At 39.3% G+C, this 13,643-nt stretch overlaps 1 protein-coding gene across 2 annotated transcripts in view; it reads right to left on the bottom strand.

The window, feature by feature from the left end:
- The window catches only part of SNX25 (sorting nexin 25), an 88,254-nt gene that overhangs the window by 38,845 nt on the left and 35,766 nt on the right, over window positions 1–13,643 (bottom strand). For both annotated transcript variants that reach the window (XM_040607451.1, XM_040607534.1), the window contains exons 5-6: window positions 13,140–13,326; window positions 6,919–6,989 (exon numbers count right to left, since the gene is read on the bottom strand). In XM_040607451.1, coding sequence (XP_040463385.1) covers window positions 6,919–6,989; window positions 13,140–13,326 — 258 coding nt within the window. The remainder of the gene's footprint in view (window positions 1–6,918; window positions 6,990–13,139; window positions 13,327–13,643) is intronic.

The raw sequence follows: 13,643 nt of genomic DNA, 5'->3' as shown, positions 1-13,643 counted from the left end.
AGTGATGAAGATCACACTGCCAGCCTGTTCCTGCTCCATGGATAAACAGGACTAGTCACTGTGAAAGCCTGGCAGTGACGTCACTTCACAAGTAAACAAGAGGCTGATGAAGAGCAGCCCAGCACAGAGCATGGCCTCCAAAATAACTCTCCTTATCAGGGGAAATTTTGACGAGACACATACTGCCATGGAGGAACTTCAAAACCCCAGAGGGGTACTGTGCACTCCTCCCAAGGGCATCCAAATGCAATCAGTACCAAAAGCAGAATTTTGAATTCTGCTTATCGAACCACAGCTGTTGATAATTCAATTTCACAGAACAATATTAAAATGCAAACGGTCCACATGAGCTCAGACTTCCCAAGCAATCAAAGCTAAGCTGACTGTGCAAATCTTTTTTACTCCATGCATTTTTACACATCTACAGTAATTTCTGACAAAGCTTCCATATTTTTTTCTGTATCATTCATGACCACCTTGATTGGAGCTAGGCCAGGAACAGATCCTAGAACCCACCAAAGACACTTCTAAGAATGGATTCCTCAGACCTAATCTTATTTTCTCTTCTTTTTTGGTTAGTTTTGCTACTTGGTCAGGTTTATATGCACTGAATACATTAAAATGCTGTACATAGTCACACTGTCCCATTTTTCAGTCAGAATGCTGCACCTTGCAAACAGTCATGTCAACAAATGCCACACAAACTTTATAACCACAAACTACAGCAAAGGATACAACAAGAATCACGTAAATTAAGACATACGTAAAGGCTGCTTAAAGCACAAACTAAACTGTACTGTAGTACTGCATGAACTGTCCCCTCTCTTAACAGTAGCAGCATAAAACAAAGACTTCTTGTTTTAACTGCAAAGTTATATATAGCCAAAACATGATTAAAGCTGAAAGTAGAAGTTCTTTTTCCTTTACGGTTTCAAGAACTACAGATATCTGACACCTGGCAGCATGTACAACAGCACTGACTCACCTGACTAGTCTCTGAAGGAGCTACACACATGTACACCATCATATGCATTTCTGCAAGACTTTTTGCAAGAGCCAAGTTAAGCACATGCAGTGCCTACTTAATGCCACGCTGAAGTATTTAAATAGCGCACATCGATTTAACATTTTCATATACAGTAACCATAATATTCTACATATAATTTACCAATCATTACAGACCTCTTTGAACTCTCTGAAACTTGTAATTACACATTTTCAAAGCCTACACAGGCCTGGAAAAGTATTTCTTCAATTTTGCAAGAGCAGGTCAGACTTCCAGAAGAACAGTTACATACAGTTCTTCCACTGTCCGCAGTAGAAGCAAAGGGAAAACCAGCTCTAATGTGGTCAGACAAGAGAACGAGTAAAAGAAGTGCCAAATCCCAAACACTTGCAGCAACAGACCTGGGGGAAGGGACTTAAAGGGAGATCATGAAGAATTTAGGCACTGACCATTAGCAATATATAGCGCAACACAGCCTCCCACATCACAGCCACAGCTAAGCAAAACAAAAAGCAAAGTGGCAGTATGGTAAGTTTGAGCACGGGAGTTAAGCATACCCTAAACAATGAAATAACATCCACCACCTACTGCCTCTGTCTACAGGTCCCTGTATGTCCTTTGGTCACATCTATCTGACCAGACAGCCTCTCCCCTCCCTCTTTCACTGACAGGCATCTCTCCAAACCAGCTGTGGACAAGATGCGTTACCATCACTGGCGCACAGACATAAGATCTCAGAAGCATGAAGAAGAAACTCCTCTATAAAACTGATTTGAGAATCACAAATCAAAACAAATCTGCCGCAGTCAGAGTCACTGTAGCCTTCACCTCATTCCACAAGGATTGCTTCCACACTTAATGCTTGAGCACGACATGCAAACACAATGTTTGCTCTTTAAGTCTTGCCAAAAAGCTATGCAAAAATAATTGCATATGCGTGTTTATCCCTGTGTGGAGGATGGGGGTGTGGGGGGGAAGAATCATAATACAGTTTTGTCATAATCAATTTAGATGGCATATGTGATGTGCTGGAATGCAGAAGTACCCAATTTTACTTGACTCTAAATTATCATCTTGACAAAACCCACACATCACAACCCACACACCCAAGTTAGCTGAAAGAAAAATCCCTTTTTACAGACACACATTCAAGCCTCTTTTGGAACCACAGGACCCAAGAAGCCTGCCCACAGACAGTTTTGTTTCTGTACCAGTTGTCAGTTCCGCTTATAAAAGATGGAGACTGGGAATGCTCAGCAGGAGGAATCTTCTGCTGCAACGCAGCAGATCTCTCCATACAGAAATGGCTGCTTATTTCATCTGTCTCGCAATCCCTGATTGGAAAAGAGCAGTTTTCTCAGCAAGGATGCCCAGGGGTTGATTACAATGTGGTGTGTGAAAAAGTCCCATCTGGTCGTCCAAGGGTAGTTTCCAATCATGCTGTGAAGCCAGGTATAAGGCATAGGAAATCAAAAGGCAAATCAAACAAATCCCTCTACAGTGTGTGTGTTGTGAAGGGGGCATAAAATAAATAAAACTTTTGAGAGATTTGTTCTGTTTTTCCCCTAAGATAAGGTACATGCCTTCACGGGGTTCTGTTTTAGAGAGCAGCTGGTAAAAAGGGATCCTTGCTAAAATTCTTGTAGGATCCCGTAATACAGTATCAGTAAGAGAAAAAACAAAAACATGTCTGTTAAAATTAGAACTAGCATATTTCAACGGTTTCTTATTCACATTACAGCAAATATCAAGTTACTACAGCAACTAACTTTTGTTGCTGTTTCAAAATTGTATTTTGAAGCCTTATCTTTAGAAAAATTAAGGTCTACTCTTGCTTATAGAAACTCAGGTCCCTCTCACTCACACTACACCACCTGATCTGCGTATTTGTCCTCTTTATCACATAGCTTTTGTAAAAAAATCCCCTAAAATACCTAAAATTTCACTCAAATCCACTTCAGCACTTCTGAAGAATCCTTATCAAAAGACAAGATGGAGAGAGCACAACAGTTAAAAGATCAAGTAAGACGCGATTCTTTCAACCAAAGCAGACATGAATGTAAAGCAGAGCACAATCCAAAAATATCAGTAGGTAGAAACACCAAAGATGAGTTTTAAAAAAACCCACCAAAAACACCCCCACAAAACCAGAAAAACACACCCAAAACCAAGTCTCCTCCTGCATTCACTTCTGGAATGACCCTGACCATTCTGGAAGAAGATACATAGGAGAACACAGTTTGGAGAAGTAATGCAGATAGATACATGTACACATCAGATGCAGCACTTCTGTGCAAGTGTAAATGAGGGAAGCAGTGTAGTGTCAGCATGCAAAATAACAGCTTCTATTTACAGTGGTCTGCAGCATTCCAAAATAAACCAAATCAACACCTCCGCGAACAATAATGCTTCATTAGGGTTCTTATTCAGCTTTAGCAATGACCAAAAGCAATTCTCTTGGCCCTGAAGTTTTATCATCCACCCACAACAGGCATCGTACTGTGAACCTCTCAAATTGTGTTGTCTCAGCCTTTTTTAAGACATTTGACTCTCTCAAGGAGTCAAATGCAAAACTTACTGCTTAACATGAATCAGATGCTTTTGTACGTTTTCGTTTGCTCTCCTACGCTCACATGCCAGAAGATTCAAGTGATAGAAATCTGAAAAGAAAAAAGACCCTATAATACGCCATTTTTGACTACAGAGGTTTTAATACAATGATGTTTAGAAGCACTTTAAAGCACTCCATCCTTTTATCAGAGGTCCATAACAGGCAAATATTTTGCCAATAGGTGGCACCAACACTAGTTAAATCAAGCATAAAGAACCCGTCCTGGCTGAGAGACAAGCCTTCCCCTCCAAACCCTCTGGGCACCAACATTAAATGTATATACTTTGGTATCACCACATAGATTAGTACGTCAGGCAACTGTAGCTTAGATGGGAAGTCATCAGTCTGAAACCTGGTCCTCAGGCTACTCATCCTTTAATAATATCCACCTAATCTTTTTATAAATAAAATATTTTTGGTCAGTTTTAGGGACTTAATTATGTCTTGTCAACCAATAGCAAAGGTACACAAACCTGCGCAGGCATAGTTATTGCTAGTCACGTAGCACAACACTTACTTTGCTTAGATAGTAGCTAAGCACTCACTGCTGCAGAATATTGGCCATGCTGCTGCACTAAGTACTCCTGACATCTGTTGCTGTACCTTTTCCTATCGAAAACACTGCCGTGGGAAGCTCCCGTGCCTCAAACTGATGGAGGCTGAGACTATATCCATGTACATATTATTCTATACTTGTTCTGCTTATAGTCTAAGAGCAGATACCAGGCTCCACAGACTGCTGGCCAGCCAAAGTTCAGTTGTTCTAGCTGAACACCTAGGCACTGAAGAAGCAGTTACATTTTCAGGTCCCAACTTGACCATCAGAAAAAGGAAATAGCCAGCAGTAAGACTATCTCTCATCAGGCTGGAATCAAAGCTCAGAGATGCCCATGACACAAAAGGCAAGAGCTCGTTTACTAGCTGGAAAGGGATGACTGTCGTATACATCAAACACCCAAGCTCACATACATTATGACAGACATGCAGCAGGTACAGGGGGAACATTAAAGAGAGAGAGAATGAGATGGTGCAAACACACTTCCATTTTGCATAAAGCTTACATTTAATTATTCACTATGAAATCCAGCTGTTGCAGAGGTAGCACTATGCTGTGGTATCCAGCAAGGAAAACATCAAAAGGTGGCATAAGGAATGTGGTGGTCTGTACTACAAGAGTTCAACAAATCTTTGTATCAGTAGCAAGCGATGCTGGGTTTTTTTGTTAGCTTTGTTTTTGTTTTAAGGAAGGTAGCAGAGCTTCTTTCCTTAAACTTTTCTTCCTAAAATTCAGAAACATGTTAGATTCGTTACTGCATTAGGAAAAATGCCTCCACCTTCTTCAGAAAAAAATATGACACAAAGCCGCCTTTAGAACTAGATTTTAAACTTCTACAGTTTCGATAGCCCTCTTAAAGTTTACTGTGTATAGACTGAGTCTGAAAATTATTGGTAGATTAAAACCTTAAGAGGAATGAAACAGATTAGAAAGCTGTGCTAAATTCATGTGAACTGTAATTAACCTTGCATTGTATGCCTCTGTTGGACATACTGTTCCACGTGTCAAGCAAAAAAAAAAAAGTCACCTTTTTCTTCAGTAGAATGAATCATTGGCTATTTATTAAATAAAAGGTTTAGCCACAATAGCCTCACTTGGTAATACAGCCAGTGGTGGCAATCAACTCTTAAATGACATAAAAGGCTGTTAATAGGACTAAACTAATAATGAAAGTTGACACCTTAACACAAAACTTCAGTGCAGCAGCTAGTGGAATATCTGTTGGATATTTTCTAATACAGGTAAAAGTCAAGAGCCCATAAAAATGCAGAACCAACTTCACCACAGAACAAGTGGAACCAGACCTATTTTGGCAGAATAAATAGCAATTATTTTTTTGTATCTGTTCTGCAGTACCAGGCATTTGTAGCTTCAGAAACACATCTCTTCAGGGTTTAGAACCCTGAATAGTTAACTAGATAAACTCAAGTGAGACAGAGGACAGTGAGAAAGTAATTAATTGTAGGAACCCAAACCGTATAAAAATATTTCCCAAATCAATTCTCGTCACAGCAAAGACCAATGGCAGCACAATTGGAAATACAGGCTTAGAAACATTGATTTGTCATAATGTACTGAGTTAACTTCCTTGTTTTCATTTTATTACTTTATGAAACAGACTTTCCATTAAATTAACTTTCATCTGAGAAATATTAATACCTCTTCCTGTAATGTACACTTGAGCAAAACCAGTGCCTTCTTTTCCTTTTGCCTTGGTTTGACACAAGTACTTTATCCTACAGGAATGCACATTTAGCTCTATTTTAGAACGTAAGCAAAAGGCATTTCAGCATGTCAGTGTTGACAACCTTACTTTCAGAAACTTGACCACGGACCCCAAACTCTTCAGACTGCCCAAAGATCATACCCACCCACCCATACCATGGCATGCTTATTTTCTGTTTCTGCATTTTTCATTAACACTTGACTGACTTTTAAAAGCTTTCCTTTGTGATACAAGGAGCTTGAAAAGGATTTTATTTTTTTTTTTATACCTGACAAATAGAGATTACATGAGAACCTAAAAGAAAGATCTTTTAGAGTTGTATACAAATTCATTTAAATTGTCTATTGCCTTTGAACTATGCTTTGACATACTTTAAGCATATGTCTATGCAAAAACTTCTGTAATTTTGCCATCAGTATAATCTCCTGAAGATACACCACTGGTTTGCTACATTTGGAGAACCATAAAAAGCAGTACATATAATAAATATAAGTACAAATGTAAAATGCACATGCATTTTAAAAGGCAGACATTGCCAAAACACTGCAGAAGGATTTAAGAGCACTCTGTATTGCAGCACAAAAACATAATACAATGAAGAGTCAAAAATAAAAGCTGACTGACAATTATGCTGTATCATTCCTTCTTCTGTGTTTTGAAAGGGTAACAGAGTGAGACTTTGAAGAATGGATTGTATGAAAGAGGAAACAAGATTCTCAGCATACAAATTTGTACTGCCAAAAATCCTTAGCTGCAGCAAGTTCTGAAAATAAATGCATCATAGATATGACCTTTCTCATGATCCATCAGCTTAGATGAAGATGGGGTGGGGGGATAATCACACCATGGGAGTTTCTGGAAGAATCAGACAAATGAAACAGAACTGAAACACCAAAGGCATAGAATTCCTAAAATCTGTCTAAAAATCCCACACACACTGATTGCATATGCATGTCAGGAGTTCAGACAGCTTTTCAAGATAAAAGTAACAGATGTGACTTAACAAAACGGAATCTTACCTTTCTGCCTCTTCACTTGGGGAATATTGCTGATTGTGGTTGCCTGAACTATTTCCACTACAATCTGATACCTAGTTTTAAAAACAGTAGGGAATAAGGGTGAAGAGAAAGGAAAGAAGAAAAGACATGTATTAATTTTTCACAATGTGTTCTTCATACAGGACACTTAAGAACTAATAAAAACCCAAAGACTTCCACCTCCTCCTCACCTGCAAACAGTCATGTCTCAGAATATCTGCAACCTAAGGGTCGCTGTGCATACGGAGTAGAGTAGGGGGGGAAAAAGGTTACCTTGAAACAAAAGGAAAACATCCAACTAACATTAATACTGCTCCCTTCTCTCAATTGCTGGCACTGCACAGCCAGTTAATATCAATGAACGCAACGTGAAGTCATGTTCTTAAACACAAGTTTTCTGTAGGCAACTAGGATTAGAGCTCAGTTCAAAAGCAAAAAGCTGTCTTTAATGTTATTCTAGCTAATGCACTCAATACATATATGGAGCATATATAAATTAGAAGGAAAAAAAGTATTCTACTAAAATAAGTTAAAAGTACCACGCTCCAGGAATTATTAAAACCTGTTTATCACCTAAAAGTCTATTACACATAATGGAAGATGGCTAATGCAGTTAACGAACTGAGTTTTAAGTAAAACCAATCTTGTAACTAACAGACACCATTCACTCAGCAAAGAAAACGACTGCCAGTTAAATCTTTCATAAATGTCAAAGTTCTGGTCATAACAAACACTCAAATTCCTCTCACTGCACTTACTTTGGCACCTATTAATACTAGTAATAAAGCAAGTATTCTAGAGAATTTAACTCATTCCTGTAGGAGTTCCCTAACCTCATCACGTTAACCCCTAGATGAAGGCTGAAGCCTCCTGTATCGTCTGCTTTGTCCATGACTACTAATTCTCTGTTTAAGAAAGGGTCTATGACCCTTAAAATATATTCCTCTTCTTACATGTCTACTTCTTTCACCAACGTTATTCAATTCCCCCCATTCCTCTTGCCTCCTATAACTCTAAGGATTTTGATTGTCTCTGCCTCTTTGTATAGACATACCATTTTACACACACAACATATGCTCACTTATAACTACACTTTCAGAATTTATCTTTTTTTTTTCTGCAGTAATCTTTACTCTACTCAACTCCCTCAATTACCAAGTTGAAACCTCAGAACCTGCAATGCTTTACTTTTTCTAAGCCTACTTCCTTTTGCCATTACTCTATCTTGGTTTTTTCCATCTGCCCACCAGTTCTTTCCCAGTCCTTCAGAGGAAGGAGGGCACCAAAGTGAGGGTGGTATTTCTGTGCGCAGCAGTCCCACAGTTCATTCCCTGCTCAGACACAGACTTCCCAAATGATTCTGGGCAGCTCACATGGACTTTTGTTGCCTTAGGTTATGTTTCTGTAAGTGCGTTATAAACAACACTCATTCACCTCTCTCAGGTGTTGTACGGTAACTGTGAATATTATGATTTTATCAAACAAGGTACAAACAACGAAGTAAATACTGCACATGGAAGGTAGTTCCCAATTTAACCTTGCAACATTTTTCCTTCCAAATTTAATGCCATTTGTTCACATTCATGGTTTAATGTGGTTTTGTTACCGATACTGTAATACAGCATCTCTTTGTTTCCTGTTCCTCATATATTACCTTAAGCAAGGGAGATCCTCCAAGTTACATCCTCCAAAACACTGTTTAGTCTGTTCTTCCTAAGCGCTGTACTCTTGCTGTTAACTACTCAATGAGAGCACTGTACAGCACTGCACCACAGAGACACCACTCTGGCTACACTGCCAGACCACAAACCTTTCTCCTTGAAATTCTGTTCCAAACATTCTAGCTGCTACATATTCTCTGGTGCTGGTAAGTAAACATCTAAGGGAATTTGAAATGTAATGTATTAATTTTATTTTCAATCAGTGAACTGGACCAATCATGGGCTCACATCCATGTAACTTCTTCCCACTCTTACCTCTTCCCTATTCAGTTATATTAATCTCTTTCCCCCATTTCTTAAGTAAAAGATGACACAGAGCCAGTGATAATGTTTCTTACCATGAACTGTGCAGTGACCTTTTGCTGCTATACTAACAAATAACAGAATAAATGTAATACTGATCTTGAAAGTAGAATGAAAACTATCCACCAGTTTATTTCCTTATCACTATTTATTTTCAGCTACGTTAACTCATTACATCTTTTATCTCTAGTCTTCTGACAGAGCAAGTAAATTTGTTTCACATCTGACACGGAAGAATTCATCTTTTCTATCTTATTTGTAGGAGACTTTGAATTTATCCACGCTAACTTAAATCTGAGGGAAAATGCAGGGGAAATTTCACTGTTTAACTTTTCCTTCTTGAAAGAAACAGGGGCAACACGGTTTTTGTGGAAACTTGATAAAACAGGAATAAAACTGCCTCCCTTCATGACTAGCAACAACACAGGCAAACATTATGAAAAGTGACTTTGAAAGATGTTCATATAACAGACCCTTCTCTGGAAGCTTTGTTAGTTTGGGGTTTTTCACCCCAAACAAATCCACATTTTCAGACTGCAAAGGTATGAAAGGGGAAAAAAAAAAAACCAAAACAAAAACCCACAAACAACCAAAAAGCTCCTCGGAAATTAGCAAACTAAGAACAAACATCAGGTCCCCAAATGTCCCCTATAAATATGAAAGGGATGTTTCCACAAAAACCACGGACAGAAGTACTACTAATAGATACAGTGACCAAACGTTAGAGGCCTGCTATAGATATTAACAAACCTTGAATTCAAAAGTATCTCCAAAATTAATAAGTAGTTCCTGCATCATTTAAATAAGTTGTAAAAATAAAATCCATAAAAGCAATGCACAAAATCAATACGGTATTTCTTCTTAAGATAATGCTCCTAAGCAAGGAAAGGGGAAAAAAAAAAAAGAGTGTAAAAAATCCTAGTACCATTACTAGCCTTTCAAGGACAGCTATTTGCAAGGCAGAGAGCTGGCACACCTGCTTACAAGGAGATCCAACATACACAGACTCCCACTCTTTTCTGATTTCCTGGGCAAAAGCAACACACACCCTTCAACCACAGGTTTCCACCGATCCAAGCTGGTGATTTGTCTTTACTTCGTAACAAATACCTGGTTCTAGTCACAAGAAATCCTAGTAAAACTCTGATAATGAGATCAGTGTGGAAGGATGCCTTACAGGACTTCTCTCCTGTAATGTCATGTCTATCCATCAAGGAGCATCCAGGAGTCCACGCTTTCTTGACTATGGTCAGTCAAGAGTCTGAAGAAATGTTTACCAGTCCCTCATGGCCTCCCTCATGGAGCAAGGTATTTTATGTTAATTTTAGTAACTGGATAGTAATTAATCTGCAGATAAGAGCATGGCAGGAATGTTTAAAAAAACACAAAACAACACAAACCTAGTTTCCCAGCAACTGTAGTGCCTTGGGATAAATCTCCCTCAAAGCTAAGCCTACACAGAAAATTGTTACTACTTATATCTGTTCTTTACCAAGATGTCACATGGCAATGCTAGAAGTCATAAGAGAAAGCTTAGTGCATGAATGCCATGCACTGGCTTTGAACAGACAGTGAAAAATAATTTCTAAATAAAACCAAGAAAAGGAATTTTTGATAAACAAAATATTATTGCCCAAAATAGCATCTAACTGGAAAACTTGTTTAAGTGCAACATGCCCGTAATTTATTGGTTGTAGGAAGAGAACTGGAAGCATTCTCCTCACTCCTGTCATTCTAACAGATTCTGTGTTTCTCAGTGGTAACTGTACAATGGCTTGTTTCTTCCCCTTTAATTCCTTCCTTATTGGATATTTCCCATGGTTCACTACTGTGAATTACAACCTGAAATACCATTTAGTTTGTTCACCTAAAATATCACTTTTTTTTTTTCCCCATCCATATATGGATCACTGTTTGGTTTTCATGACATAAATTTGGAAACTTTCACTGGTAAACTATGAAAGCTTCGCAAAATATACTACACAACTTTGAGATGACTGCAGGTTGGTCCATCTCTCTCTAGGTGCACCTACAGTGCTGGAGAACAAACAGAACAGGAATCTCTCCCCCCACAGGGGAACATGTTCTTTAGCCACCTTCCCAGGGACCAGCCCTATAGAAACAGAGGAAAGAAGAGCGCTGCCTCTCTTCAAAAACAAGATACATTTTCTCAGACATTTTTCATTCAAATACTGACCAGCTCAACATTTCATTGGGTGTAGAGGAACCTGTTTCAAGATGATGGTAGTTGGACTCCACAGGCTAGGAAGAAAAAAACCTAAGTGCAGCCAAACCCACATAATTTCATAAAGCAAATGTGCTAGATGGTATTAAAGAACACAATTTAAAGTGACCTATTAGCTAAAAAGAGAGCACATCGAGCATTAATGTGCCTGAACAACAACAACAGAAGAGTTGGGTTTCTTCTGAAACAGATCCATTAGTGTGATTATGCTAATAAATATGTCAATTAGGTTTTAGAGAGTCTAATAGAGACTAATTTCTGCTCTCAGGAAAGGCACACTGGCCCAGAGTAAAGAGCAAATTTTAAAGCAGATGAACAATAAGTAGCCAGGCAACAGAATCATTTCACCATCACCCAAATGTATTTTCCAATCTCAGAAACGCAAGTGGTTTCAGATTCAAAAAGAAGAGTCAGAGAAAGTAAGATGTTACTTAGGCAGCCCACATACTCCACCCTGGTAAACCATCACTTGGCCTGATCAAGTCAAGTCTAATAAAAGGCGTGGGTCACAACAGATAACAGTGCAGCGAAGGAGATCAATGTGCTTTTGTCTTTCAGATGCTGCTGCAGCCATTTAGGAAGAGAGAGAGCTGACCTGCAACACCAACTGAAGGGAGTCAGCAAAGAGGGAAAAATACCAGTTCTAGTTGGTCACAACAGGTTAGGACAAACACTCTAGAGATGGCTTCAACAGTCCCTCCAAAGCTTTGATGCAGCTCAACAAAACCAACTCACGGTCATCTAAGGAGATGCAGCAGTATGTCTGCTCCCTTCTTCCCAGTCAACTGTTCCTTATCCTTTCACTTCCATCAGAAATCTGAGGAGAAATAGCTCATCTAGGTAAGGCAAGCATAAATATCTTCTACTTGGGTAAGCAGGCTGGAGATGCAAGTGGTATCCCACGATGAAAGATGGAAGGAGAGAGATTAAATTTTTCGAGGGTGGGGAGTTAGTAAGAAAGCGGGCAGGTGCTATTATAAAACAGGACATTGAACAAACTCATGATATGTAGGAGCTTCGATGCTGGGGTTTTTTTGGTCTTTAAGGAATTCTCCAGAGTTCATTAACATGTTAAGAAGGATGCAACTGGGAAACCCCTCCCCTGCAACGGTACAGAAAAACCTCAGATCCAGTGGTAAAATGTGCTGGAACTTGAACTGTAGAAGAATGAAGCTGGGTTAATTAGCACTGATAATCTACAACTGGGGGCTGGCTTCAGGGGCAGCGGGTTGGCTGATGTAGATAAGGTGCAGCTGTGGCTGGTTCTGTTAAGGGGTTGGGCAGCCAATGAAGAGAGAGCAGCCAAAGAAGAGAGAGGAGGAAGAAGCAGAGAGAAGAGAGAGTGTGGGCCCTGGGTGAGGAGAGACCAGGAGAAGGCAGCAGAGGGACTGTCGTGAAGAGTATGTTGGTATGAGATGGTAAAAAGACCTTGTTGCAGCCAGCTAATTTGAAGAGTGCTGCGACACTGAACCCCTCTTTCCACATGGCAGAAACACAGCAAGCTGCTCTGAATAGCCAGTGTCCATAGGATCACTATGGCTCACAGCCACCAGATCACCATGGCCAGCCATACTCCATAAAGATAACGAGGAGATAACAACCCACCAGTGGGATTTAAACATGTTATTTCATCGAACTCCACCGAGGCAAGCTGTAAAGAAGGGTCCAATATGCCTTTCAACAGGACAGTTATCTCCAGTATACTACCAAGCAGAATTTTCTAACATTTTCTGCCACCAAGCTAAAATACTGACTACATCAGAGATTTAACCACTGTTGCGGCTTATCATCCTTACTGTCTCTGCTTCGTCAAAAGAAAAAGAAATCTGAAGTTGAATTTAAAAAGAGAAATCACCATTCATTCAAATCTCAGTAACGGGCTGGCAAAAGAAGCATGTTTGGTTTTGAATGAGCTACAGTGAAACATTAAATACCTCAGTTGTTTCAGGAACTCAACATCGGAGCTGCTGTTAATGAGCTTGATGAACTCCTCATAAGAAGGAGCATATGTGTAGTCTTTCTTTTGATGCTCATTCATCTGTTCTCTGTACTCCAGCTGGCTGAGCAGCATTCGGTTAATATAATCTGGATCACTCAGCAGTTCCACCACTGGTTTCAGTACTGGAGAGGAAAAATATTTTAAAACAAAATCCTTATGCTGAAGAACAACTGCTGTCCTTTAAAAGAAAATTGCAGATAAAAGGCATGAATAAATATGCAAGCTGATAAACATCTAAAACTAGTTGTCTGGACTACATGGTACATTTGAGCTTGCATGTACCTTCTTGATAAAACTGTTTATTCTGTTACACGAATAGATTTAAGTTGACAAAGCAGAGTTCTGAGAAAATTCCCAGTGTTTTTCTTTCTGCTGTGCCTTGAAGGCTATAACATTACAGCCACTATAAACGAAAATTAAAAGTAAACTGAATCGCGTA

This window comes from Falco naumanni, chromosome 1, assembly GCF_017639655.2.
Source record: "Falco naumanni isolate bFalNau1 chromosome 1, bFalNau1.pat, whole genome shotgun sequence".
NCBI classification, from domain to species: domain Eukaryota; kingdom Metazoa; phylum Chordata; class Aves; order Falconiformes; family Falconidae; genus Falco; species Falco naumanni.
Note: the sequence above shows the minus strand (reverse complement) of the source record. Positions and strands in the feature narration are given on the sequence as shown.